At 48.6% G+C, this 27829-nt stretch overlaps 1 protein-coding gene, 1 long non-coding RNA gene and 1 other non-coding gene across 5 annotated transcripts; 2 read left to right on the forward strand and 1 right to left on the reverse strand.

The window, feature by feature from the left end:
* Positions 1–1285: 1285 nt before the first annotated feature.
* ALAS2 (5'-aminolevulinate synthase 2) lies at positions 1286–27778 on the forward strand. Of its 3 annotated transcripts, none has more exons than XM_029067727.2 (13): positions 1286–1381; positions 5365–5635; positions 7847–8023; positions 13471–13662; positions 14645–14770; positions 14936–15055; positions 15494–15716; positions 17687–17871; positions 18963–19142; positions 20442–20606; positions 24037–24305; positions 25072–25234; positions 26476–27778. In XM_029067727.2, exons 4-13 carry the CDS (start codon positions 13488–13490, stop codon positions 26637–26639), a joined length of 1770 nt encoding a protein of 589 aa, XP_028923560.1. In that variant the 5' UTR covers positions 1286–1381; positions 5365–5635; positions 7847–8023; positions 13471–13487; the 3' UTR covers positions 26640–27778. The 3 variants fall into 3 exon arrangements, with proteins under 3 accessions (XP_028923560.1, XP_039768317.1, XP_028923561.1); XM_039912383.1 differs by lacking the exon at positions 1286–1381 and adding an exon at positions 2541–3158; XM_029067728.2 differs by lacking the exons at positions 1286–1381; positions 5365–5635; positions 7847–8023 and adding an exon at positions 11144–11292.
* On the forward strand, positions 2839–2918 carry MIR1372 (microRNA mir-1372). Its single transcript, NR_034769.1, has one exon. It is a non-coding gene; the product is annotated as a microRNA mir-1372 (primary transcript).
* On the reverse strand, positions 20588–23761 carry LOC114812895. The gene is made up of 3 exons (XR_003760517.2): positions 23422–23761; positions 21261–21421; positions 20588–20656 (listed from the first exon to the last, which is right to left on the reverse strand). It is a non-coding gene; the product is annotated as an uncharacterized LOC114812895 (long non-coding RNA).
* Positions 27779–27829: the final 51 nt, after the last annotated feature.

The following is a 27829-nucleotide window of genomic DNA, read 5'->3' on the forward strand; positions in this document are numbered from 1 at the left end:
AGTTAGCACTTAACAAACACCAACCTTATTACTAGGCGACCCAAAAAGGATTCAGAGAAATTGCCCATCCATAGGTGGGCAGAACTGAAAGTGCCTCCGCCACAAGGAATTAGATTCCAAGGACGAGAGAACGGTGAGGACCATCACCGTGCCTTCTTCTATCCCTCTCTGTGGCTAGAATATTGGGGCAAGACTGCTACACCCCTTCAGTCCCATCGCATGTTGGGTCGGCGTCTCCACAGCCTCCTGAGAGAAACCTCCCCAAACGCGGTTCTGGGCAAAGGCTAAGGGGGTGTGCATATTTCCCCCCAAAAGGGGTGGAAAGCACAAAGTGGGCAGACGCAGGGATGGACAGCAACTTTAGCTGGCTTTGCATAGAATAATGTTGGTATTTGTTAAGCGCTTACTCTGTGCAGAGCACTGTTCTAAGTGCTGAGGTAGATACAGGGTAATCAGGTCGCACGTGAGGCTCGCAGTCTTCACCCCATTTTACAGATGAGGTCACTGAGGCCCAGAGAAGTGACTTGCCCACAGTCACACAGCTGACAAGTGGCAGAGTCGGGATTCGAACCCTTGACCTCTGACTCCCAAGCTTGGGCTCTTTCCACTGAGCCACGCTGCTTCTCGTATCTTTTACTGCATATCTTTTACTGCCTAGTAGAATCAGGGTTGGAAGACACCTGGAGAGTCCACGACCAGTCATCAGGACAGACAGCAACCCAACCCTCCAGACAGAAGTGGATATTTCACTTCCAAGGGCCTCCAAGGAAGGAGATTCCACGTTCCGCTGTTAAACGTTCATGAGGAGCCTGAAAAGGGAGTCGGGAGAACTGGGTTCGAGTTCCGGCTCTGCCACTGCCCTACGTGTAACCTCAGGCAAGTCACTTAACCTCTCTGTGCCCGAGTTTCCTGATCTGTAAAATGGGGATAATGATACCTGCCTATCCCTCCCTCACAAACGCGTGGGGATAAGATGAAGTAATCGGAGTGAAAGTGCTTTAGATAAAAAGAAAGTCCCTGACAAATTGAAGATGCTTATTATTAAGGAGCTGTTCTTATCATCTACAGCCGTGTCCCCAGGTCATTGTGCACCTGACTGAGGAGACCCCAGTTCCAGTCATCTGGGGAGCAGTGAGGCCTAGTGGACAGAACACAGGCCTGAAAGTCAGAGGCCCTGGGTTCTAATCCCGGCTCTGCCACTTGCCTGCTGTGTGACCTCGGGCAAGACGCTTCACTTCTCTGGGCCTCAGTTTCCTCATCTGTAAAATGGAGATTCACTGTCTGTTCTCCCCCTTGCTTAGACCGTAAGCCCCGTCTGGGACAACGGCCGACTTGAGGACGTCGTGTCTATCCCTGCGCCTCGAACGCTACTTAACACATCGTAAGCACTGAAGAAATGCAATAATAATAACGATCACGGTTAATAATCATCGTCAGGCACCGAACCCTGATTTTAGGGAAGTTGCAGAGAGGAAGAGGATTCCCATCCTACGCTCGATGTCACTCCCGTAGCCCTAGACTGGATTGAGGCAACCGGGGAGCACGGCTGCCCGGCCAGTCGGCCAGATATGTGAAGATAGAGCAGGATCTCTTACTCTTGGGAAAGTCGGTGGAAGAGGAGAGAGTTGAGGAGGCCTCAGAAGCAGCGTGGCCCTCCGAAGCAGCATGGTCTAGTGGTTAGAGCACGGGCCTGGGATTCAGGAGGACCTGGGTTCGAATCCCGGCTTTGCCGCTGGTCTGCTGTGGGACCTTGGACAATTCACTTCTCTGTGCTCAGTCACCTCATCGGTCAAAAATCGGGATTAAGACATGGACTGTGTCCAACCTGATTAGCTTGGATCTACCCAGTGTTTGGTACAGGGCGTAGCATATAGTAAGCGCTTAACAAATACCAGAAAAAAAAATCAAATGCAAAGATTAAGAGTTTCTCCACCAGTTCCATGAAGGAAGACCTTCTTTATGGACAGTGATCCTGCTATTTGGCCACGTCCTCCAAGAATCGTTCATAGGTTAACGACTGTGACCATTTACAGCATGGTGTAGTGGATAGAGCGCGGGCCTAGGAGTCAGAAGGTCATGGGTTCTAATCCCGGCTCCACCACTTGTCTGCTGTGTTACCTGGGGCAGACCACTTCACTTCTCTGAGTCTCAGTTACCTCATCATTAAAATGGGGAGTGAGACTGTGAGCCCCACGTGGGACAGGGACTGTGTCCAACCCAATTTGCTTGTACCCGCCCCAGTGCTTAGTACAGTGCCCGGCACATAAGAGGCACTTAATAAATATCATTAATCATAATAATGTTGGTATTTGTTAAGCACTTACTATGTGCAGAGCACTGTTCTAAGCACTGGGGGGGGGGCATATAGGGTAATCAGGTTGTCCCACGTGAGGCTCACAGTCTTAATCCCCATTTTACAGATGAGGTAGCTGAAGCCCAGAGAAGTGAAGTGACTTGCCCACGGTCACACAGCTGACAAGTGGCAGACCAGGATTCGAACCCATGACCTCGGACTCCCAAGCCCGGGCCCTTTCCACTGAGCCATGCTGCTTCTCTATTATAATTATCAAAATTATTACTATTATCATGTACCTATTTGGAGAGAGTTTCCCTGCTATAAAGTGCTTTAGGAAGAAAAGAAGAAGGTTGCCGTTCCGTCTAAGTTGAACAAATCTTCACCGAGATCGAAAAATCACAACTACCACCGTCAGCAGATCAAGCTTCTATTTCAGTTGCCTCATGCAAAAATTCATAATCATAAATAATTTATTTACTATTGTGATATGCTTTGAATGAATATAACAAAGATTAAACAATATTAACCATTCTTAACCAGAACCAGAACTTCTGAAATTCCTTTACATGCGCTATAATATAGTAATAATATAGAGCATGTAAAGGGATTTCCAAAGTTCTGGAACAGATCTTAAGTTATTAAGATCCTCCTTGAGTAGAACCTTCAGCACCAGATGACTTTGAAGCCACTGTGGAAAAAGAAAAGCGCATGTTTCGATCATAAAGAGGAACTTAGTGATTGAAGCTGATATTTATTATACACCCATTTTTTAAATTAAATGAGGCTGAAGCATGGACTTTTTATTGGAATTTAAAACCACTACCGGAACTCACCGTCCGAAGGATTGAACAGAAATGTTTCGGTAAGGTTAAAACCAAAGTGAAAACAGTAAGTGTAAAAGGAAATTTTATTAAAACAGTTTTGACTCATTCCGCAAACTACATTTATTTGTATTAAATGTCCACTGTATGCTAGTCACTTGTCAAAGGCACTTGGAGAAAAAATTAGGATAGAAGACACAGACTTTGCCCTCGAGTTTACGTTCTAAAAATGTTCATTGAGCTATGGAGTTCAGAAAAGCGCTGTTGGAATTGATTACGTTCAGGAAACAAATATTTCATAGAACTGTGATATATCGACATTATTTGGAAACATGTACGTTTCTTGGTTCTTAAATGAAATATGTATCTCTAAGTGATGTTTTAAAAATAAATATTTGAAAACTAGTTCTCTCCAAACTTTTAGTTGTTGGAGTTACATTTAGGTTTACTAGTCTTACACTATTAAACCAAATTGCCCTTCTTACTTAATTTTTATAGTCCATCAGTAAACATGTTAAAAAAAATCCTTTAAATTATCTAAGTAGGTGAGTTTCCTCAAAACTTTTCTGATTCTTATAAACCTTCCCTGTTCTTACCCATGTCTCCAGACAGAATCCAAGTAAAGGTTTTTTTGTAAATACAACCGTGTGATAAAATGAACATTCTTTCATCATACTTATGACTACATCTATAAATTTTATATAAATTATTTGTTCATATTAATATCTGCCTCTGCATCTGGACTGTAAGGCTCATTGTGGGCAGAGAACAAGTCTACCAACTTGGATGTACTCTCCCAAGCTTTCAATACAGTGCTCTGCACACAGCATTCAATAAACGCCATTGATCGATTGATATATATTACATTAAGTCAGTGGGAAAATGTATTCCAAGACATAACCGTTCATGTTAAAACAACTTTTTCAAGGGCTCTAAACTGGTTGTACTGTGGGAGATGCCAAATTCGCTTGCTTGCTCCTTCCCTATCTGGCAGGCAGTGGGATTCTGCCTGTCCTTTCAGAAAAATCAAGGATTTTGAAGGACTTTACAGAGAAGCAGTGTGCCCTAGTGAATAGAGCATAGGCCTGGAAGTCAGAAGGGCCTGGATTCTAATCCTGGCTCCGCTACTGGACTTCGCTGTGCCTCAGTTACCTCGTATGTAGAAGTGGAGATTAAGAGTGTGGGACATGGACCGTGTCCAGCCCGATTAGCTCCTATCTACCCCGGTGTTTAGTAGAGTGCCTGGCACATAGTAAACACTTAAATGCCATTTAAAAAGGTGGGTGGGGTGGGCGCTTCGGAGGGGGAGAGGAGGGAGGAGGTTGTGGACATCATTTAACTCTGAATTATTACATTTCCTGCCAGGAGGTGGTGCAAGTGAGGTCTCAACACTTCTCCAAAATAACAATAATAATAATAATGGCATTTGTTAAGCGCTTACTATGTGCAAAGCACCATTCTAAGCCAGAAGCATAATTTGATGTCCAATCTGAGGTCTAAATGCCCCCTACTGTGCAGAAGTGTGACCATTCTCTTAAGAAAGAATGTTTGGAACTTTACATTTACTCGGTGTGTAAAGTGAGAGGAAAATGTTAAAAGTATTTAGGAAAGAGACCAGTATTTCTCCCCAGTATTGAGAAGTGACGTGAGAGTTTTCATTGCGATTCCAGCTTTCTTTCAAGGAATTCAAAACCCTTGATATTTTCTCCTCAGTGCTCATAGGTCTCCCTCTCTTCCCCTCACCTCTTCTCCATTAGCCTCCTGGAGTTTCCGAATATTATCTCATTTCAGAAAGGAGAAGGCTCCAACCTTACTTGTGACCCCAGTCCAGTGATATTCCCTCATGGTAGGGACTAGCAGTAAGACCCAGCCACTATCAAAGGCCAAACTTGGTCTATTTCTGGATGGCCTACTGGATAGAACACTGGCCCGGGAGTCAGACGGCCCTGGGTTCTAATCCAGGCTCCGTCACTTGTCTGCTGTGTGACCTTGGGTAAGCCACTTAACTTCTCTGGGCCCCAGTTCCCTCATCTGTAAAATGGGGATTAAGACTGTTAGCCCTCTGTGGAACAGGGACTGTGTCCCACCCGATTAGCTTGTGTCTACCCCAGCGCTTAGAACAGTGCTTGGCATCTAGTAAGTGTTTAACCAATACCACAATTAGTAATTATTATCATTAGTATTATCTCCGTTTGGGGACTCCCAGCTTCTGCTTCAGTTCCCCCCTTTTCTCATCCCGTTCTGTAGGTGCTTGGGCCCGAGGAGTAAGCCCCGTTCCAAAGCCGAGGAGCGTTGTCGGCTCGTCCGGGATTCAGGTTCTACGGCTTCATCGTGACGCGGAAGACTTGTCGTCTCCAGGCTGGCCCTCTCCTCGGCTCGGGGGAGATCCCAGGCCAAATGAGGAAAGCCTCCCAGTGCTTCAAGAGTTGCTCGCTGCGAGGAAGGGAGTCGGCTCAGAAGCCTGAAGAGAATGGCAGGGAAGCAGAAGCTGTCGACGGGAATGCCGTTCCTTCTACGGGTGAGGTACCGGCGCCGAGGCTGAGTCAGGGTTCACGCGAAGAGGTAGAAGGTGGCCCTTTTTTGGGAAGAGTCGGAGCCGTGGAGCTACCTCAGTTATACGGTGGGTGAGGCAAGGAGTCTCTTGCTTCCAGGGGATCTTTTCTCACACAGTCTCAGGTGAGGTAACGGGGGGCCTCCCAGGCCAGGTCATACCTGGACCTTACTTAGCCCACTTGTTGGCAGGAAAGGTCAAGGATCAAATGTCCCACGGGTCAGAACTTGTGCTTTAGCGGAATCAGACATATCAGCGTGGCTCAGTGGAAAGAGCCCGGCCTTGGGAGTCAGAGGTCATGGGTTTGAATCCCGGCTCTGCCACTTGTCAGCTGTGTGACTGGGCAAGTCACTTCTCTGTGCCTCAGTTACCTCATCTGTAAAATGGGGATTAACTGTGAGCCTCACGTGGGACAACCTAATGACCTATGAACCTAATGAACAGTGCTCTGCACATAGCAAGCGCTTAACAAATACCAACATTATTATTATTATTATTACTGAGTATCTGCTGCGTATTAAGCATGGTCTCCTCTCAGGGACAGTGGATGAGGCTGGGCGCAGATGCTTCAGAACTGAGAACGTGCACGGAGGAACTGATTCTAGTGCTAGTGGCTTGCCCAGCAGCTCAAGGACTCCCTTGGTCCGGTCGGTCACGTTCCCGTCGGGCTGCAGAGTGCAGGGGGTCTGCAGCAGGCAGCCAGGAGGGTGACTGGTTACACGCGGTAACCAACTGCAGGCAGAACTGAGGCTAGACCCCAGGTTTCCGGATTCCAGCTTCTACCACTAAACCAACAGGACGGAATGTACAGAAGAATACAAATTAAAAACATGATAATGATAGGATTCGTTAAGCGCTTACTATGTGCCGAGCACTGTTCTAAGCACTGGGGTAGATACAGGGTAATCGGGTTGTCCCACGTGGGGCTCACGCTTTTAATCCCCATTTTACAGATGAGATAACCGAGGCACAGGGAAGTGAAGTGACTTGCCCAAGGTCACACAGCAGACAGGTGGCAGAGGCGGGATTAGAGAAGCAGCATGGTTCAGTAGAAAGAGCCCGGGCTTGGGAGTCAGAGGTCATGGGTTCTAATCCCAGCTCTGCCACTTATCAGCTGTGTGACCTTGGGCAAGTGCCTCAGTGACCTCATCTGGAAAATGGGGATTAGAACTGTGAGCCCCAGGTGGGACAATCTGATTACCTTGTATCTACCCAGCGCTTAGAAGAGTGCTTGGCACATAATAAGCGTTCAACAAATACCAAATTATTTTATTATTATTATTATTGGAACCCACGTCCTCTGACTCCCAAGCCCGGGCTCTTTCCACTAAGCCACGCTGCTTCCCTACGATCCCTGCTCCTTGTGGACTCAAAGGGGCACTGTTGTGTGGGTGTCTTTTAAAGTTCTTCTTATGCCAATTAACTGCATATCTTTCTAACTTTCATTTATAAGGACTCAATCAATACCATTGATTGAGTGAGAGCTTTCAATCTAACGGGGAAGGCAATAGCTATAAGTGGCTGAATATTCCGCAGTTAATTATGGCGCTTGTTAAGTGCTTACTATGTGCCAAGCACTGATCTAAGTGCTGGTTTAGATACAAATTAATCAGGTTGCACAATCCCTGTCCCACGTGTGGCTCACTTTCTTAATCCACATTTTACAGGTGGGGTAATTGAGGCCCAGAGAAGTGAAGTGACTTGCCCAAGGTCACATAGCAGGCATGTGGTGGAGTCAGGATTAGATTAGTCAGGTCCTTCTGACTCCCAGGCCCTCGCTCTATCCACTAAACCATGTAGTTAAGAATAAATACCGATGATTGATTGTAAACTCATTATTCATTCAATCATATTTTTCAAGCGCTTACCATGGGCAGAGCACTGTACTAAGCACTTGGGAAAGTACGATGCAACAATAAACGTTTCTACCAACTCTGTTGTACTGTACTCTCTCCCAATGCTTAGTACAGTGCTCTGCACACAGTTAAGGGCTTCGTGAATACCCGTGGGCAGGGATTGTCTCTATAGCTAAACTGTACTTTCCAAGCGCCGGGTAGAGTGCTCTGCACACAGTAAGCACTCAATAAATCCGATATAATGAATGAATACCATTGATAATGACGATTTCAATCTAAGGCGACGCAATAGCTATAAAGGACTGAATATGCTGTATTTAAGAATGCACCGTAGGCCGGAGCTGCTTCGAGCAAAATGCCGATCTCCAGAAACAGACGCCCCAGTTAATTTCACCAAAGGAGAAAACTATCCTTTGTAGGCTAACTGAAGGAACTGGAGTAAGCGCTCAATAAATACGACTGCATTGAAATGAACCGAGTCTTTCCCCCAAACTCTGAGGTAAGTCGAAGCTGAGTATAGCCCTCATTTCGGTGGGCGGAGAAGAGGGGTGGGACACCCCTGGCTAAGAAATGTTTTTGTTTTATCTCTTCTTCTGACATGTGAAACTTTCAGGGCCAATTGAAACCGACTAAGTGGGTGGAGCTGAGGGGGGGACTCTATTAGCTGTTAGGGATTAGTAGTGAGCGTTCGTCCTCAGTGAAGGGCAACAGGTAGGAACCTTATGGGCTTTCCCCCCTACCTGGAGAGGTGTGGGTTGGGAGGTTTTCTTGCGTGCGTGTCTGTTGCTCAGTTGCTCTTTTAAAGTTTTTCTTCTGCCGATTAACTGCATATCTTTCTAACTTCCATTTATAAGCATCTTTTCCTAGGGTCCTATGGAGGTCTGGAAACTCTAGGGTGACGCATAATGCCAGGGTTTAATTTAATGTCAACCTGGCTGTTAAGGTGTCTCTCCAGCAAATTTGAAGGGCTTGTGTCCATTTCCATCCCTCAACTGCCCAAGCCGCAGGCTGACCGTTCTTGGTTATCTGGGAAACTCTTTGGCTGAAGAGGTTTAGAGTGGGACAGGAAGGGCTCTGGAAGTAAATTTTGGGCACAGAACTGCCTGGGTTCTTCCTAGATGGCTGGAGGTCAGCATCCCAAACCGAAGCCAGAGGGATAGCGGGGGAAGGGGAGCGGGAAGGTGAAGGGGGTGAAACTTCATTGCGGAAAAGCAGTGACCACTTCCCCTTTAGCATCTAACTGACGATTGCAAATATGGAACAGCACACTTGGCTTAGGCAATGTGTGGCCCTTAAAAGCGTTTCTTAGCCTGTTGTATATTTGAGACCGTGGTCTTTAAGTGGGGGTATTTGGGTATATATCACTGTGTTTCCATTGGACCTTCTGGGGAGATTTTGGAGCCCCATTCTGAAAGGTTTTAGTGAGGTTCCTTTAATAGCGTCAGTTTTCCTTCTCTTCCGGGGAGACACCAATATCGTGGAGCTAAGGGTGCTCCAAGCCAGAAAAGTCCTTTTAAAATTTCCACTTCAGTCTGTATCTAGAGAGAAACATTCATCATTAAGTGATATTCATTAAGTCCCCTCATGCTCCTGGCACTTTTCCAGACACTCTAGAGTTGTTTGTTTGTTATTAGTTCGTCGTAACAGGCAGTGTTAAAATTGAAAGAATATGAAGATGAGCTAGGAAATCTGCAGCCAGAAATAGTCCATCCTCCTTTTTCCCCCACCATACTTCCTATTGTTCTTCTCATGACCAAAATGAGATCACGGAGAAGAAAAAAGATAATGAAATGGCTATTAAATATATTCTGCAATGGGATGAATTTAATATATTAGAAAATTCTCTGAATGGGGCTTCGAAACCTAAATCGTTTAAATAGGATGTTAAGACTCTGAGTTCGTTGTGGGCAGGGAGTGTGTTGGTTTATTGTTATAGTATACTCTCCCAAGCGCATAGTACAGCATTCTGCACACAGTAAGTGCTCAATAAATACGTCTGAATATGTTGCTCCTAAATTCAAGGAGTTGGTGGTTGTCCAGATGCAGGTCGGTGGACAGAAGGGTTGTACGGGTGGAATAGGGGCGTACGAGGCAGTGTGAAGGATCCAAAAATTGCCTTTTTCTCACCCAAGTAAACTTTACAGGTTCCAGAAAGGCTCATTATCCTCGGGTTGCCAGCACAGGACAGATAAGTCATTCAGTTTATTTTTTGAAATTTCAGCCACTCCCCTCAGTTTCTCCCTCCCTTCAGAATATTCATTCATTCATTCAATAGTATTTATTGAGCGCTTACTATGTGCAGAGCACTGTACTAAGCGCTTGGAGTGGACAATTCGACAACAGAGACAATCCCTGCCCATCGACGGGCTCACAGTCTAATCGGGGGAGACACATGGATAAAAACAAGACAACTTAATCCCAATAAATAGAATACAGAATTGACAATGATCTGGTCCCAGTCAGCTGAGTAGCTGACTCACCCGGCTTCCAGGGAATGCTGCGCAGCTGCATTTCCAGGAAAAGGGGTCCCCTCCTCTTTACCAACCCCAACTCTATCCCATTGATCCAACTTGCAAGTAGATCATGCTGACTTCTGCACTAATCATCCCACAGACCACGAAAGGACTCAGATTCTGATGGGTGTGTGCAGAGAGATGATTCAGAAAGGCCTTATCTAGTTGAGACACACGGGCTCCCATGTCAGCTAGTGCCCCGGGATATTGCCTCTGGATATTGACCCCCAGTTAGGGGCTTCTTTTCAGCCATCATTCCAACCCTAGAGACCTTCCCTTCACTCAGAAAACAATGTGCCGAGGGGTAGAGAGAGAAAAGAAATAGTGTCTCCCCTTCCAATCTGTCTGTCCCATCCTAGTCCTCTAACCCTCCCATGTTGACTGTGGCTTTCTATAAGACGAAGACTTTCTAAGGAACTTTTGGACTTATTTTGTCAGAACTTCCAGGAAGTGTGAAACATGACATTTGCTCGGGGCGGGCAGGGAATGTCTCTACCAATTTCAGTTATTTTATCATATTGTACTCGCCTAAGCACTTACTACAGTGCTCTGCACACAGTTAGGACTCATTAAGTACGCCTGATTTTACTGAGACCTTCGATCAGTTTTGAACTCAGAATTGATAGACAGCGAATAGGCATAATAGATTTAGCTCTGATTAGTTGAAGCTGGACTGCAGGGGGACAGTAAAATTATCACCCCAAGACATACTGCTCTGTGTGATCTAGGCACCTGGTCATTAAATGTCAGCCAGATGAGAGCCGAATACTCAGCTGCTTTTCTGAGAGTCTCACGACAGTGTGGAGTCAAACCTGGAGTCAGTAAAAGGTGGAAAAAATGCCGCTACCTTAGAGGGAAAGACGTCACGTAGCAAAATCCCAGGTTTGTAGCTAGGAGGAATGGAAAAAGATTTTTTTTTTTTTTATGGTATGTGCTAAGCACTTGCTATGTGCCAGGCACTGTACTAAGCTAACGAGGTTGGGGATTGGCCATGTCCCACGTGGGGCTCACAGTCCATTTTACCCCATTTTACAGATGAGGTAACTGAGGCACAGAAAAGTTAAGTGACTTGCCCAAGGTCACACAGCAGACAAGCAGCAGAGCCGGAATTAGTATCCAGATCTTTCTGACTCCCAGGGCTCTGCTCTACCCACTAGACCACACTGCTTAGCGGCTGAATGAATCCGAGCAAACATCCGATCCGAGTGAATGTCCAGAAGGAACTTGATCATAGTGCGATCTCCCTGCAAGAGCTGTAAGTAGATAGGAAATTATGATCACGCTCCGAGCAGTCCCATTGTTGGGTGAGGCCAATTCACTGCCCAGCCCTGTATTCTGTCTCCAATAGTAGGAAAAGGGCCTTTAGAGGAACCCTGTATGGTCGGTCTTTTTAACCTATGGGTGAAGACGATCATCTCACCTCCCTAACTTTTCCCTTTAGATTTCCCTTTCGGTAGTCCATGAATTTATCCAAACTTTTGACTATTTTGAGCCCCCAAAGCTCGCTCTGTGAATAAATTCTATAGGGTTACCACCTCGGCCCTCAAAATCGGTAAATCTGGTGATCAGCTGAGTCCACCTAAACCAAAATCATATTCTGGCAGTGACGACAAAGGATTCCTGGAAGAACAGTGTTATTGAACTATTTCTTTGGACTTAACTGTACTAACTCACTGGACCATTTGATCGTTTTAGTTAAGTCCCACGAGCCTCTGTGTCCAGGTTCAGCATGTTTCATCTCTGTTGCTTGACTAAAGTGACCCACCTGTACAGTTAATAATGAATAATGTTAATGGGAAATGTTTAGGGATAGTGCCCTTCCCAGGATCCTGCATCCTGGGAGTGATCTTATTCTTCTAAATCAGAGCGAAAGATCTAGAAGTCATATCTATCAGTCCCTTAAATCAGGGATGGGGATCCTTAAAGAGGATGAGCAGGACATTCATGTGGAGGTATCTTGGAGGCAAGAGGAAATACAAGATAGCAGGGGACCTGAGAGATTGGAGCCAGCGAAATAGATTTGGGAGTTTTCTGCCTAGAGGTGGTAGTTGAAGTTTGGGATTTTTTAATTGTATTTCTTAAGCGCTTACAATGTGCCAGGTGCTGTACCAAGCAATAGGGTAGATACAAGCTTATCAGGTTGGACATAACCAATTTCTCACGTGGGGCTCACAGCCTTAGTCCCCATTTTACAGATGAAGTAGCTTAGACACGGGGAAATTGAGTGACTTGCCCAAGGTCACGCAGGAGAGAAATGGCAGAGCGGAATTAGAACACAGGCCCTCTGACTCCCAGGAGTCAGAAGTTCATGAGGGCAGATGAACTCTCGGAGGAAGTAAGAGTAAAGGAGAGTAGGGGACCCAAAACCAAGCTTTGAGGGACACCCACAGTAAGGGAGTGAGAGGCATAAGAGGACCCAGTGAAAAAGGTTGAGAAAGAGGCCAGAGGAGAATCAGGAGTGAACTGTCAATAGAACAAAGGTTTGGTGGTTATCATTCTCTCTTCATTGACAATGCCCCTTTTGGACATGAAAGATCAAAACTACTGTGCTAAGCTGAGACTCCAACCTGATTTTATTTCCAATAAGAATAGCAAAGGGAGCTGCGACATTCAGAAATTTCATTCATTCAAGTGTATGTTGCCCTATTTCTCTTCTCTCTTGCCCACCCCTACCCTGGCTCTTGATTTTTTTTTAAATGACCTTGGAGGAGCACCTCCCAATAACTTTCTGGGTAAGAGCAGCTCAATCAATCAGTCAGTTGTATTTACTGAGTGCATAAGGGGAGCAGAGCACTGAATAAAAATGATAATAGTGGAATTTGTTAAGCACCTACTATGTGCCAGGCACTGTACTAAACATTGATATCGATATTAGCAAATTGGGTTGGACACAGTCCCTGACCCACATGGGACTCATAGTCTTAATCCCCATTTTACAGATGAGGTAACTGAGGCACAGAGAACTGAAGTGCCTTGTCCAAGGTCTCACAGCAAACAAACGGCGGAGTCACGGACAGGGAATGTGTCTCTTGTTGTGTTGTACTCTCCCAAGCCCTTAATTCAGCGCTTTCCACACAGAAAGCACTCAATAAATACGATTGAGTGAACGAATGAACGAATGATTGGAGTTGGGATTAGAAGCACTTGAACCACTTGGGAGAGTATAATATAACAGAGTTGGGAAACCTGTGTCCTGCCCACACAGAGCTTAAAATTAAGATTCTTGTTCTAGTTAACGTGCTCTTCTCATCTCAGAAGGTTGGGAGTTAATTTCTGGGGCTTTGGGAAGGGCCAGTCGGTGAGACAGTCTCACCGACATCCCCGGTGTCTAGGATTGATTGGTTAATGAGGTGAGACTCGTCTGGGAAGGTAGGAAACATTGATAATGGTAGTACCCTTACTTGGATTTTCTCTTTTCTCCCTGCTCACCCAGGATCCCAATTTGACGGCATGGCTACATTTCTTCAACGCTGCCCGGCAGTAGCCCGGGATCACCCAGCCTTCATGCATAAGGCCCGGGCCATCCTGGTCAACAGTGCCCAGCGCTGTCCAGTCATGGTGGCCAGGAGCTTGTCTGGTTCTGGTGTGGATCTCAAAGAGATGAAGGCGGCGTCCCAAAATCCTGGTGAGAAGAGAGGGAAATGCCCACACCCTACGCCCCTTTTCATCATTTCCCTATTTGCAGAGCTGTCTTGGAATGCTTTGCCTTTGGGGCGGGAGGCGCAGACGCAAAAGAGGCCGAGATGAACGGGTCATTGGTGACTGTCCTTGACAAGAATGTTTGCTCAGTATTTGGAGAATGGCAGGGAGGGGATGAGTTTCTTCAACCTTCCAAAGACCCAGACACCTCAGGGTGTCGGGAAATGAGTAAATGTCCTGGCCCTCAACCTTGAGGTGTTTGATCCTGATCTAAACCCAAGTTAATCCGAATCTAGGATTCCAAATGTGCTTGGGGTTGGACTCCCTTTCATACTGAGAATGTGCCTGACTTCAAAGCTGTCAGTCATTCTCTCCTCAATGCTGAATGGAACAGACTGAATCGAGGCAAATTTGGAGGATGGCAGTGATGACCAGGGTCTAGACTAGACCTGTTGCAGGTCAAGAGACTTTCAGGGCTAAGGGTTCAAAACCTCTTGCCAAAACTAAAATACTTTTAAAACTTAGTCATCCACCATCCAAAAAGCCCAACTCAGTATTTTCCCATTTTTCCAGCCTGCCTGCGTTTCTGTCTTCTCAGTTACTTCCATTTACTCACTGTGAGCAAAGGCTAAAGGAATTATCCAACACCAACAAGGGATGACTTTACATCTGTCTCAGAGTATCAGATGGGTATTTTGGCAAAGAGGTTGACCGGTCGTTCTCCGTATATTCAGAATCAAACAATAGGAAATCAATTGAAAATAAAGCAGGAGAAATTCTAGTTAAATATATGGAAGGATTTCCTGACCCGAAGGTGATGAAAAGTCGGTGGAGAAGATTCCAGAGAGAGGGTGTGGAGTCTTCACTTTTGGATAACTTTAAGAAAAGGAAAAAACCACCATCTGTCCCGGATGGTTAGTTCAAGGCAAAGGACTGGGGTTCTATGATGTAATGTTGCTCTGGTTTAGGAACGCCTTCCCAGGCCAAGGGAGGTCACTGCCCCTTCATGGAGTCGGAACTACAGCATGGGAAGAGCAAGATAGTGCAGAAGGCACGCCTGGAAGTTCAGGAGGATGTAAAAATGTTCAAATCAGGTATAGAGTAATTTAGTCTCTCTTTTTCTGGGTACAACATGGAGATGATATCCATGGGTGGCTCAGGTGATTGTTATTTATTTACTACCTTACCCTTCCCTCCACACCAAAAGTCTCTACCGGCCTCCATCGCCAATAAACACCCTTCTCTGTTCTGTACCTCAGATCCTCTCAATTCCCTCCTGCTGGAAGTCCAGTCCAGCCTGAGGAAAAAGCTCCTTGGATCTGCTGTGTCAAAGGTCACACCTGATCAGGTCACCCACCTGATCCAGGACAATATGCCAGGTGAGTCAGCTAGGTGTTCTCCGTGGTGGGGAGAGGCGGAGGTAGAAAAGGGAGGTAGAGGAGAGGAAGGCCAGAGTAGACCTAGGAGAAGAAGGCTCTTGACTACTTGGGCAAATGATATCTCTTGGATTTTCCCGGTCCCAGCTTCTAAGATATTACCTTCACATTCTGACCCTGATTATTTTCATCAATCAATATTTGGTATTTATGGAACACCTACTGTATAAGCATGGTCCCTGCCCTTTAAGGGAGTACAGTCTAATGGTTATTACTGAAATTGCTCTCATCTGCAGCATTCAGCCCCAAGCAGTTGGATTTTTGCCCTCTCTCGGGGCCTCTGGGCTCTCGGGGTCTTTGGCCTTTGGAATGGCAGCAATAGGGTTGACTGACCCAGTGGGAAGTGTCTCGCTTCATCCAACGCCTCTCCGCTCTTCCCAGGAGGCAAAACTTTCAGTTACGATAAGTTCTTCGATGCTAAGATCACGGAGAAGAAGGACGATCACACGTACCGAGTGTTCAAGACTGTGAATCGCAAAGCCGACGCCTATCCCTTTGCTGAGGACTTCTCCGAATCTCTCGCTGACAAGAAAGAGGTGTCCGTCTGGTGCAGTAATGATTACTTAGGCATGAGCCGGCACCCCCGGGTTCTGGAAGCCACCTCGTGAGTATCCGGTGTCCGGTTCCTTGAACGGATCTGCCAGAACTGACCCCTCTCTCCCCTCCCCCGCAACTCCCCCTCCCAGATCTCCCTCTGCCATTGTGACAGGGCCATATGCCTTTGATTGTGGGTTAGAGAAGGTGCCGCAGTCGATAGTTCAGATTTCACACGGCAGTGTGAGAGGCTTCCGTAGTCTAGGAAACGGTAGCGACCAAGGGAGAATATGGTAAAACGGATTTTCTGGTACGTTTCGACCAAGAACGATTCCGACCATGGAGAATGTGAATAATCAGATGAAATTGGGTTTTGTTCTGGGTCCACTTTGGGAGCGGGGGTATGGAGGGACTGCATTAGTTAGTTTAGTTAGTTGGATGTCAGTATTACTTTCCCACCATTTTTCTAAAAGAAGAGTAAGCTGACTTTCCTCCCCCGGAATACGAAAAGCAAGGAGAGTAGTCGAGCACAAATTTAGAAACCTTTATTTATGTATTTTAACAGTATTTGTTAAGCACTTACTATGTGCCAGGAACTGTTCTATGTGCTGGAGTAGATACAAGGCAAACAGGTTAGACACAGCCAGTGTCCCACTTGGGGCTCACAGTCTTAATCCCCATTCTACAGATGAGGTAACTGAGGCACAGAAGTCAAGTGACTTTCCCAAGATCATATAAGAGACGAGTGGAAGAGCCAGAATTAGAACTCAGGTCCTTCTGATTCCCAGGCCCGTGCTCCATCCACTAGGCAGCACTGCTTCGGTCACTCCTTTAAACACCGCTGCCCTGGTCGGCCTCTACCTGAACTTCCCACTCCTTCCTGGGAGCTTGTCTGGTATTAACAACTCTCCCGTGCTGGGGCCTCCCTTTTTCTCCCTCTGGAGGGAGACGGAAACATCCACCCATTTTAGGTCCCACCCCTCTCATTCTGTGACTCTGGCCAACTCTGCCGCTATCCTCCAAAAACTTACTTTTCCATATCTTTCCCGAGTCAAACCCAAGACTTGTAGCCACCTCAGGCCAGGGTTAAGGGCTTGTGAATTTCAGCTTCCCGGGAGAACAGTGGCCCCCTCCATCAGCCACTTCAGATCTCATGTATGTAAACTGTGTGTTTGCCGGTTTATTCAACTGGCTATGTGTATTGGGAATTTTGTGTCCAGAGACTGGTTTTTCCAAATGCCTAGGACAGAGTTCTCTCCGCACACAGCTGCTATTCAGCAGATGCCGCTACTGCTGCTGCTGATGTTCATAGCTAACCTCATCTCATTTCTTCCTTCTGAATCTTCCACCATGCCCTTCCTGCCTTTTGGAGAAACACACTCTGCTAAAAGCACTCAATAAATATGATTGAGTGAGTGACCGATGGTATTATCCTCTTCTTCTTGGCTAGTTGATACCTGGGTTCTCCTCTCAGCACCTCAATAGCTTAATCATTGTGTTTGTTAAGCGCTTGCTATGTGCCAAGCTAGATACAAGATATTCAGGTCCCACATGGGGCGAGAGCAGGTATAGAATCCCCATTTTACAGATAAGGGAACTGAGGCACGGAGAAGAGACTTGCCCAAGAGACTTGCCACTTGGCAAGAGCCAGGATTAGAACCCAGGTCCTCTGACACCCAGGCCCATGTGCTTTCCATTACAGTGTTTCTCCTTCTGTGTTTTTATAGGGCACCTTCCTGCTTAAGGTAACCCATTTCCCAAAGTCCCGGGAAAAGTTCTAATGTGTCTTTCTTTTAAAAATGCCCCAAATGCTTCTCATCTTATTTACTCCTACACTATCTCTGGGAGACAAAAGGCCCAGAAGGGGAACTAAGGCACTGAAAGGTTGTGACTTACCCAGGGCCAATCAGTAAGTTCTCCACTGCCCACGACGCAGATTCCCTGACCGCTGGACAATCCCTCCGTCCCAAGATTACACAGCAGAGGAGAGCCAGGCAAGGGCATCCCAAAGCCTGAGAGAAAACCTCTCACTTTCTCCAGGGAGACCCTACAGCAGCATGGGGCTGGAGCCGGTGGTACCCGGAACATCTCTGGTACCAGCAAGTTCCACGTGGACCTGGAGCATGAGCTGGCCGACCTGCACAAGAAGGACGCGGCCCTACTCTTCTCCTCCTGCTTCGTGGCCAATGATTCCACCCTCTTCACCCTCGCCAGGATGTTGCCAGGTAAAGATTCACCCCGGTGAGCGGATGGGCCTGCCCTGAACTACAGATCAAGGAATTTTTTTTTTTACTAGAAAGCGTGAAACACCTCCCACCATACACACCTGGGTGGGTTAAAAACCAATTCAGATTGGAGGTGGGAGGGTTTTACCCTCTCCAAATGGCTTGAAATAATGATGGGGTCGTTTCTCATGGGATGAACTCAATCCCTGTCGGCATCCCAGTTTCTCCCCTGCGGGATAGGGGGTGGGGCGCCTCACGCAGCCGTCCCCCAAGAGCTCAAAACCCTCCATATCAGAGCATTGCCTAATGCCATGGATGACCAGAGAGAAAAGAAGTAGTGAGAAGTATAAGAACCCTGTGTAGGACAGGGACTGAGTCCAACTTACCTAACTTGTACCTACCCCAGCGCTTAGAACAGTGTTTGACAAATAGTAAACACTTAAGAAATGCCGTGAAAAGAAATATGAAAAGAAAAAGGAAGCAGATGAGGTTCCTTGCTTCTGGAGTCTGGCGACTCTTGCCGTCCCTGAAAGGAGTGGGGTCGGTGGGGTGGGAAGTCTTCCTCTGGTTCTGTCCAAGAAAGAAGGAAAAGCTGTCCATTTGTCTGCTTTGTCCAGCCACTGCCTGTTCTATCCTGTGTGCCTGACTTGCGTATTTTACCTTAAGAATTTTAGGGAAGCTGCAGACCTAGTGGAAAGAGCCCAGAGCTGGGCATTAGGAGACCTGGGTTCTAATCCCATCTCCACTGCTTGCTTGCTGTGTGACCTTGGGGAAGCCACTTAACTTCTCTTTGGCTCAGTTTCCTCACCTGTAAAATGGGGATGAAATACCTGTTCTCCCTCTCATACATTGAGCCCCAGATGGGACAGGGTTTGTGTCCAACCTGACTCTCTTGTATCTACCCCAGTGCTTTGTAGAGTGCTTTGCGTAGAGTAAGTGCTTCACAAATATTATTAGTATTACTATTATTACCTCTCTGTCCAGAGAAGGGTTAATGGCAGAAGGCTAGTGTCATTGCAGGACTCTGAAAACTAAGGTGGAGGTGGGAGGGCAATCTTGACCCAAGCTGGTTATCTCTTGCCTCTCTACAGGGTGTGAGATTTACTCCGATGCCGGGAACCACGCGTCCATGATCCAGGGCATCCGCAACAGTGGCGTTCCCAAGTTCGTCTTCCGGCACAATGACCCAGCCCACCTGGAGGAACTGCTGAGGAACTCCAACCCTCAGATTCCCAAGATCGTCGCCTTTGAGACCGTCCACTCCATGGATGGTAGGTGTGGAGCACTGCTCCAGCTGCAGAGTGTTCGTTGTTACTCAGCCCGCTGTCAGATATGACCTGGTTTCTTCCACCTTCATCGAGCGGGAAGCCAGAGAAGAGCGTGAGCCTCCTACCTAACATCCCGGCATGCAGTCTTCAATCCTTGGGGTCCTGAAGAGGGAGGGTCCCCAACCTCAGAGAGAGGAGGGCCACCTAATAGGGATGGCAAGACTAGCGGGAGTAAAAGTATATATTAAAGAACTCTCTGCGTGCAAAGCACTGTTGGGGAAAACTGCTAAGCAGTGTTGGGGAAAAGTACACAGAGGCGGTCGTCGGCTTTGAAGGGGCTGAAAAAAATAATAATGACAACTGTGGTATTTGTTAAGCGCTTACTATGCGCCCGACACTGTAGTAAGTGCTGGGGTGGATACAAGCAAATCGGGTAGGGCGCTGCCCCTGTCCCACGTGGGGCTCACAGTGTTAGTCCCCATTTTACAGACGAAGTAACTGAGGTCCAGAGAAGTGGTGACTTGCCCAAGATCACACAGCAAATAAGTGGCAGAACCAGAATTAGGACCTAGGTCCTTCTGACTCCAAGGCCCGTGCTCTATCCACTAGGCCATGCTGCTCCTGATCAAAGAATAAGTCAGGGAGGGTTGGTGATGGACACACAAAAAAAAGGTGAAGCAATAAGATATAGGAAAAACCACACCAAAAGACAAAGATTCAAAGAATTGCATTAGCAACAGATCATTGTGGATAAAAGAACAGTTTCTTGCTCTTTCCTGCCCAGGCAAGGCTCTTCAGGGACCAAGAGTCCCAACATTCATGACCACATCCACCCCAGCCCCAAGAGCACAGGCTTGGGAGTCAGAGGTCGTGGGTTCTGATCCCGGCTTTGCCACTTATCCGCTGGGTGACTTTGGGCAAGTCACTTAGCTTCTCTGTGCCTCAGAGACCTCGTCTGTAAATTGGGGATTAAGTCCGTGAGCCCCTTGGGGGACAACCTGATTACCTTGTGTCTTGGCACATAGTAAGCGCTTACCAAATACCATCACCATTATCATCATCAACTGTGCGCTGGCGCTTCCTCCTCAGAATCGGGGCCCGATTTCAAGGGGGAATAGTGGCCGAGGGGAACTTCCGGTGGCGGGTCTTTTGCTCCCTATCAGAGGAGCGGCTGGGCCTCGCACTGCCGTTGTCCTCCTCCCCTTATCCTGTCGCCCACTGGAGCTCTGCGGGGTGGAGAGGAGCTCTCTCTGGAACGGCGGGTCGACCGCCCTCCCTTGGTCTCCCACCTTGCCCTCTCAGGTGCCATCTGTCCCCTGGAGGAGATGTGCGACGTGGCCCACAAGTACGGTGCTCTCACCTTCGTGGATGAGGTCCATGCCGTTGGCCTCTATGGGGCCCGGGGCGCCGGAGTCGGGGAGCGAGACGGCATCATGAACAAAATGGACATCATTTCCGGAACGTTGGGTGAGTGGGGCGATAGCCGGCATCTGTTCTGCTTGATCCTTCCTGATTTGCTAGAAAATCAGGGGAGGGGCCGGTGAGCGTGTGACATGGGTCTCCTGATCATTTTGGGGGTGGGGGCGCGGGCCCTTGATCAGAGGCAGGGGGTTACGGGGGCTCCAATTCCAAGTAGGTGAAGGGAGACCCTCACCACAGCCTTTATGGCAGGGCGACCAACCCTTGAAGTCAGAAAGGGCGATCAAATGCCAGTTCCTCTTTTTGGCCCCTGGCTCCTCAATCCGGCCTGGGAACTAGGTGAGATTTTTCTAGTCCTCGCTGGACTCTAGGGACCTTCTCACCCCCACCCCATCCAGACAACCCGAGGCCACCCCTCGAGGCAGGTGGTGCCCAGCCACCGAGCCGCTCCTAGGGCCCGAGGACTGTCCTCAGCCTCCAGAACCCAAGCAGCAGCGCCCTTAATTCAGCCAGCCGGTCTGGGCCGGGCTCGGTTGCGGCTGCCACGTGGCTGGTAACGACAGAGGATTAGCGGCAGTAAGAACAGTAGAGATAATGATATTTAGTAAGTGCTTACTATCTACAAAGCACTGTGTGGTACCCTGGGGAAATTTCCAAATAAACTGACTTCTTCAGATTAGGTCCTTCCCTCTTATGGCTCACCATAGCAGCGGGGATAAGCAGAACGTAAGATAGCCGTGAAATACAAAACAGCATAAATGACAAATTGCACAGGCCATGATAAAAATGTCAAGTACGCTTCGGTTCTGCTTCTCGTCAGCAGCTGCGGAAGGGCCTTCGGTGGGAGCGGCGGGAGGTTGGACCTGTGGGTAGAGGAAGATTTTCTGATTCTCTGAGACTTCCATCAATGTAATGCTGTCCCAGTTTCCCACAGCACGGGTAACAGCCCTCGGGGACAACCCCAGCTGGAATTCCAAGCAAAGCCTCCCCCTCTCTCCCCCCCTCCCCCTTCCTTTTCCCACTCTTTCTTCTCTCTTCCCTTTTATTTCCCTTCCTTTTCTGTCCTCTTTTCCTTCTTCTCCTCCGGCCCCCCGCCTCCTCTTTGGTTTTTCCCTTTCTTTTTTCTCCTTTTTCCCCATAGGGCACCCCCTTACCGTTTCATGACCTGGGTTCCCAAAGGATTGAGGAGTCTCTACTAGCGGAGTGTCCCCTGATTCACAGCCAGGCCAAGTGAGGAAATGTCAGGGGAGCACACTTCCCTCCCAGCTAGTAGCTGGGGGTTGAATGTCACAAGCCGTTGCTCTCTTGAGCACCTCCTGGCCACCCCAGTCACTGAAAATGCAGAGGAGGGTGAGGACTGAGCCCCGAAGTTATAGTTGTGTCGTATGCACAAAGAGGGCCGGGCCCAGCCCTGTCATTCTAACATCATCCATGTATACTGTTTTCCGTGGGGTAGTCCCCAAGTGGGAATTGACAGTGACGGTGGGAGGCAGAGTCGAAAGCCTGGGTAATCCACACCTGGCCTCGAACCAACCAGGACCCCCGGCAGATACTGGTCAGTGGACTAGAGAGAGCCTCACGTTGTGGCTGTTAATCGGCTAACAACATTCCGGAGAGAGCGCGAGCCTGGGAGTCGGAAGGCCTGAGTTCCGATCCCAGCTCTGCCGCTTGTCTGCTGGGTGACCTTGGACAGGTCATTTAACTTCTCCGTGCCTCTGTTTCCTCATCTGTAAAATGAGGCTTCTACAGCTGTTCTCCCTCCTACTATAAGCCCCATTTGGTAAAGGGATTGCATCCAACCTGATTAACTTGTAGCTACCCCAGAACTTAGACTATAAGCCCATCAAAGGGCAGGCACTGTCTCTATCTGTTACCGATTTGTACATTCCAAGCGCTTAGTACAGTGCTCTGCACATAGCGCTCAATAAATACTATTGAATGAAAGATCTGTTGAACACAGTAGGCCCTTAACAAATGCCATAGTCATCATCAGTGATTTTTTTTTTTTTACTTTTGTTGTGGTATTTTCCACAGAGGGGCTGGGCACACGCACTCAGACACGCTCTCCCTGCGATACCAGGGTTAGCGTTTTGGTTGAGGTCTGGAAAATCCCACTGATAATAACAGACGTGGAAGAGAAAGGTGAACTATTGAACCAGCCGGTAAAAGTAAAGTCCAGTCCTTGCCCCTTCCCGGAGCACCGACAGGATTGTCGCGGCGGTGTTTATTGTACAGGGTCGAGGCATTAGTGACCCAAGTTTGATTCCCAGCCTGCGGCGCTCTAGAGAGACACTGATGGAGCAGCCGTATCTGAGCATTTGGCCAGACCAGTTGAAGTGGATCTGCTCCCGACAGAGTCGCCTTCCTAACCCCCAATCAGCATCCATGTCTGGCCAGGTGGAGTTGTCTCCGAGGCCCCGCCCAGCCCCCTCCCTCCTATCTGGCCCTGCAGAGGCCAAACCTGGCAGGGGGCTCTCTCCGAACTTCCTAATCTCTCGGAACATCCGCTCTTCTCTGGGCCGTGGTGTTATCGGCCGGCTCTGCCCAGTCTTTTCTTGTCACAGGAGGGTTTCAGAGTCTGAAGGAAAGAGTCACGAGCTTTCCCCAGCCCTTTGCGGAGAACTCCCCGAGCACGCTCCGAGCAGCTGCGCCCAGCAGCAATCCAGAGGAGCGTTCCCCCACTGTCCTTGGAGAGCACCAAGAGGGACGGGATCCTGGCACGGTTTCCTACGGGCAGCAGTGCTGTGAAAGACTCAGGTGACCCTCAACCAATCGATCGTATTTATTAAGTGCTTATTGTGTGCAGAGCACGGTACTAAACGCTTGGGAGAACAGATACGCTCCCTGCCAAATGAAGACTCACCCCTCATGCTCCCAAGCAGAACTGGGTCTGTCCGCTTCAGCCTCCGGCTGGTGGTCCCCAACCTTGCCCCGTGAGGAGGGATCAGACAGCTTTTATCGAGTGGCCCCTCTGCCTTCGGGGGCTACGGAGGAAATGCGGGGACAAGATCCGGCCCTGCAGGCGTTAACCTTCGAAGGGGGAGAAGTAAGAAATATTCAGTCTCCGGGAGGGTTTTCCAAAGAATGCACTCTCTGATCTGTTCTTCTATCAACCCTTTTCCTATCTTAATTGACCCCCGCTGTCCCAGGTCTGGAGAGGCCCGATTAGGTCATACCTAGTCCGACCTCTCCCGCCCCAGAGAGCCTCAACCACCACCTGCGGCAGCCCCAAGTGCTTACTCAAGAAACTACCCCTTAGTCACGGCTCAGCCGGACTTTCCGGATTCTCCCCGAACTGCCAGAAACCGACTGACTCGTTCTTTCGTCTCGGCCCCTGGCAAGTCCTCCGAGAACATCATGTCCCACTGCTTGGTGGTGGAAAAAAATGATCAAAATCGGGTTTTCGGGTTTGGAGACCCTCTCTCCCCACCGCACTAACCCACCCGCCCCCCGCCCCATCCCCTTGGCTCCTGAACAGGCAAGGCCTTCGGCTGCGTGGGCGGCTATGTGGCCAGCACCCGAGATCTCATCGATATGGTGCGCTCCTACGCCGCCGGCTTCATCTTCACCACCTCCCTGCCCCCCATGGTGCTGGCGGGGGCTTTGGAGTCCGTGAAGATCCTGAAGAGCGAGGAGGGGCAGGCCTTGCGTCGGGCCCACCAGCGCAATGTCAAGCACATGCGCCAGCTGTTGATGGATAAGGGGCTTCCCGTGGTCAGCTGCCCCAGCCACATCATCCCCATTCGGGTAAGAGCTACGGCCCTCCCGAGGCTTCCCGGCTTCCCGGGGCCTCTGTGAAGGGTCGGGCCTCCTAATCACTCACCTCGGCCAATTCCCGAGTCACGGGGTGAGTAAAATCACACGGGGGAATTACTGGCAGGGCCAACGTGAACTCAAGGTGTTATAATGGTTTGTTACCAGAACGAGAGATCTCCAGGAAATGCCTCTGAGCTTCGGACAACTGTGGGGAGGATTCGGGAGAGGAGACTTTTTTAAAACCCTGATTCAGTGTGGGACATGGTCCGTGGGGATCGTAAAGACTCCACGGAAAGGAGTTCTTGGGGCTTTTTAAGCCCTCGTCTCCTGACGCTTATTGACAGGCCTCTGAAGTTCGGGGAACGACTCACGATAGAGGTTGTCGGGGAAGCCTGGAGACCGTAAGCTCTTGACGAGCAGAGATCGCGTTTCCCAACTCTGTTACTTTCCCAAGCTCGTCGTACGGTGCTCTGCACACAGCAGCAGATCAGTCGATAATGATCGATTAAAACCGTGGATTTATTGCCGGTCAATCAGCGGAATCCACTGAGTGCTTATTGTACACAGAGCGCTCTACTAAGCAGAAGTACAATAGAATAAGTGGACCATATCCTGCCCTGTGTAGAGGGCAGCCGATAAGTAAAACGATATGCACGTTAGTGCTACGGGGGTGGGAGGCAAGATGAGTGCTTAGGGAGCTCAGGCACAAGTAACAGAGTAGGGAGGGAAAAGGATGGCCTTCGATTAAATGTTTTAGGTGGGCGATGCGGAGCCTAACAGCAAGGTCTGCGACATCCTGCTCTCCAAGCACAATATCTACGTGCAGGCCATCAACTACCCAACGGTGCCTCGAGGGGAGGAGCTGCTGCGGCTGGCCCCGTCTCCGCACCACACCCCACCGATGATGGACTACTTTGTGGGTGAGTACTCCACTCGTCCCCGTTTGGCCGTTGCCGGGGACTTGACGTGTGCCGGGGGACAGGGCCGTTAAGTGAGATGGAAACTTGGGCTTACTGGAGGTCGGCCCGGCCCAGCTCAGAATTTTTTATGGTATTCGTTAAGCGCTTACTCGGTGTCAAGCACTGTTCTAAGCGCTAGGGTTGAGACAAGCTAGTCAAGTTGGACACGGGGGGCTCACAGTCTCAATCCCCATTTGACGGATGAGGTAACTGAGACTCAGAAAAGTTACGTCATTTGCCCACGTTCACCCAGCAGACAAGTGGTGGAGGTGGGATTAGAACCCAGGCCCTCGGACTTCCAGGCCCGTGCTCTATCCACTACACCGTGCTGCTTCGCTAGTAGCCTTGGGGAGCGCAGGTGGAAGCTAGGCAGAATTCACAGGGAGCAGGGAAGGAGCCCGGAGGACCCTGCTTAGCAGAGTAAGTGCTCAGTAAATACCCTTGATTGATTGACCCCTCCATTAGCCCCCTCACCATCTTTTCCTCCTCCTCTCTTCAGCAGATAATTATGGTATTTATTAAGCGCTTACTATGTGCTGAGCACTGTTCTAAGCGCTGGGGTGGATACAAGGTAATCAGGTTGCCCCATGTGGGCTCACAGTTTTAGTCCCCATTTTACAGATGAGGTCACTGAGGCACAGAGAAGTTAAGCGACTTGCCCATGGTCACACAGCAGACAAGTGGCAGAGCCGGGATTAGAACCCGTGTCCTCTGACTCCCAAGCCCGGGCTCTTTGCACTGAGCCACGCTGCTTCTAAGTGATTGGGGGGTGACGGGGTGATGTGTGTGTCCCTCTCTGTCTCCTACCTGGATCTACTTCTCTGGACACGGATCTCTCTCTGGGCCTGGCTCTCACCACCTCTGTGTCTGTCTCCCTTTCCTGCCTTTTTCTCTCCCCAAATCCCGGTCCACCGGCCTCCGCCCGATGGAAGCCCCACCCCCGGTACCACTCGGAGCTCCCCAGAATACAGTCATTTTCTCCGACACCCAGAGTATGACACAGGTCTATGTCTCCAAATCCTGGAGAAAAGGGTCAGGGTGAAGTCATCTCTCTCGGGAAACATCTAAAAGCGGGGGTTGATGGATCAGATGAAGTCACTTGGTTGGTGGGAGGGGAAGAAGGGGGTTGTCTAGGGGGAAGGTCAAGTCCGAAACACAGCCACTCTTTCAGCGATCCCCTCTCTGTCTCTGGCTTCCCCTAGAGAAACTCCTGGAGGCCTGGGAAGAAGTGGGGCTGCCCCTGAGAGAGCCTTCCTCCGCCGAGTGCAACTTCTGCCGCCGACCGGTGCATTTCGATCTCATGAGCGAATGGGAGCGCTCCTACTTCGGGAACATGGGACCCCAGTACGTCACCATGTATGCCTGAGACCAGATTCCTGCCTGGTCAAAACCCTCCCACCAGTATCATTCATTCAGTCGTATTTATTGAGCGCTTACCGTGTGCAGAGCACTGTACCGAGCGCTTGGTATCGACCAGTTGGCACCCAACCCACCGAGTCGCGTTTTCCTTGCAGCAGCCGAGCGTCCTGATATTTAACCAGCGCCTCCCCAGGGTTCTAACTCTGAGGGATGATCTCACTGGGGCTTCTAAGAGTTTCCGATGATAAAGCTCGTCGTCCTGGCCCAAGGCCTCTTGTTTTCCAGAAATGGATGACCAAAGCAAGATGGGGTTCTAGCGTGGTTTCCACTGTGATCAGACCCCCTAATTATCACTCTCTGGATAGTCTCTAGCCTACTGGGGTAGAGTACCTTTAATTTGCGGGTTAGGCGGGGGGTTAGTCCCAGAAATTGAAAGGAAAGATTCAGCTATAAAGTACCATAAGCAGCCTGACATACTTCCCGGAGCTCCTTCATTCCCGGAAGACTTATGTCCTACAGTATAATTGCTTCTGGATAGTTCTGCTCTCTGAATTTTTACTTCTACGGCCATCGTTTACTAGTTCCATTGTTTCTTTCGTCCTTCCAGTCACCTCCAAGATTTGACTCCCTCCGTTATTCTTCAAGTTTCACCAAGCCCTTGTTATAAATCCTTGTCAGGCAAATTTCTACATAATTCCCATAACATATCCCCTCCTCCACTACCTTCACTGGTCATCTGTATTTAAATTTTACATTTACCTTTGGCTTTTAAAAATAACCCAAAGAACTTGCTTCGATATAGTCTCCGGGTATATCCAATCCTGTTTCCTTTATCTATTTGAATCCAATGTCCTAGAAACACTGTTTCTGAAATAATCTGCAACTACTTCTGCAAATAGAGCAGCATTAGGAGACTTCTTATCCCATCCAGAATTATCTTTCTAAAGTGCAGGGGTCTGTTCATTATGCCCATATGGGATTATATCAATTATTGATTGTATATTACAGATTGATTATATCGATACTGCAAAAGCCAAATCGTACCATAGTAAATTCTTCTCCTCAAATTATACCGCTTTCTAGAATCACTGACTTTGTGCTTTCAGACTTGCTTTAATAAAATATATGCTTGCATGAGTCACGTTATGCTGGATTGCAAAGCAGAGTGGTCCAGTCTCCAATCGGTTTATCTCCCTC

Source organism: Ornithorhynchus anatinus, chromosome 6 (genome assembly GCF_004115215.2).
Source record: "Ornithorhynchus anatinus isolate Pmale09 chromosome 6, mOrnAna1.pri.v4, whole genome shotgun sequence".
Taxonomy (NCBI): Eukaryota; Metazoa; Chordata; class Mammalia; order Monotremata; family Ornithorhynchidae; genus Ornithorhynchus; species Ornithorhynchus anatinus.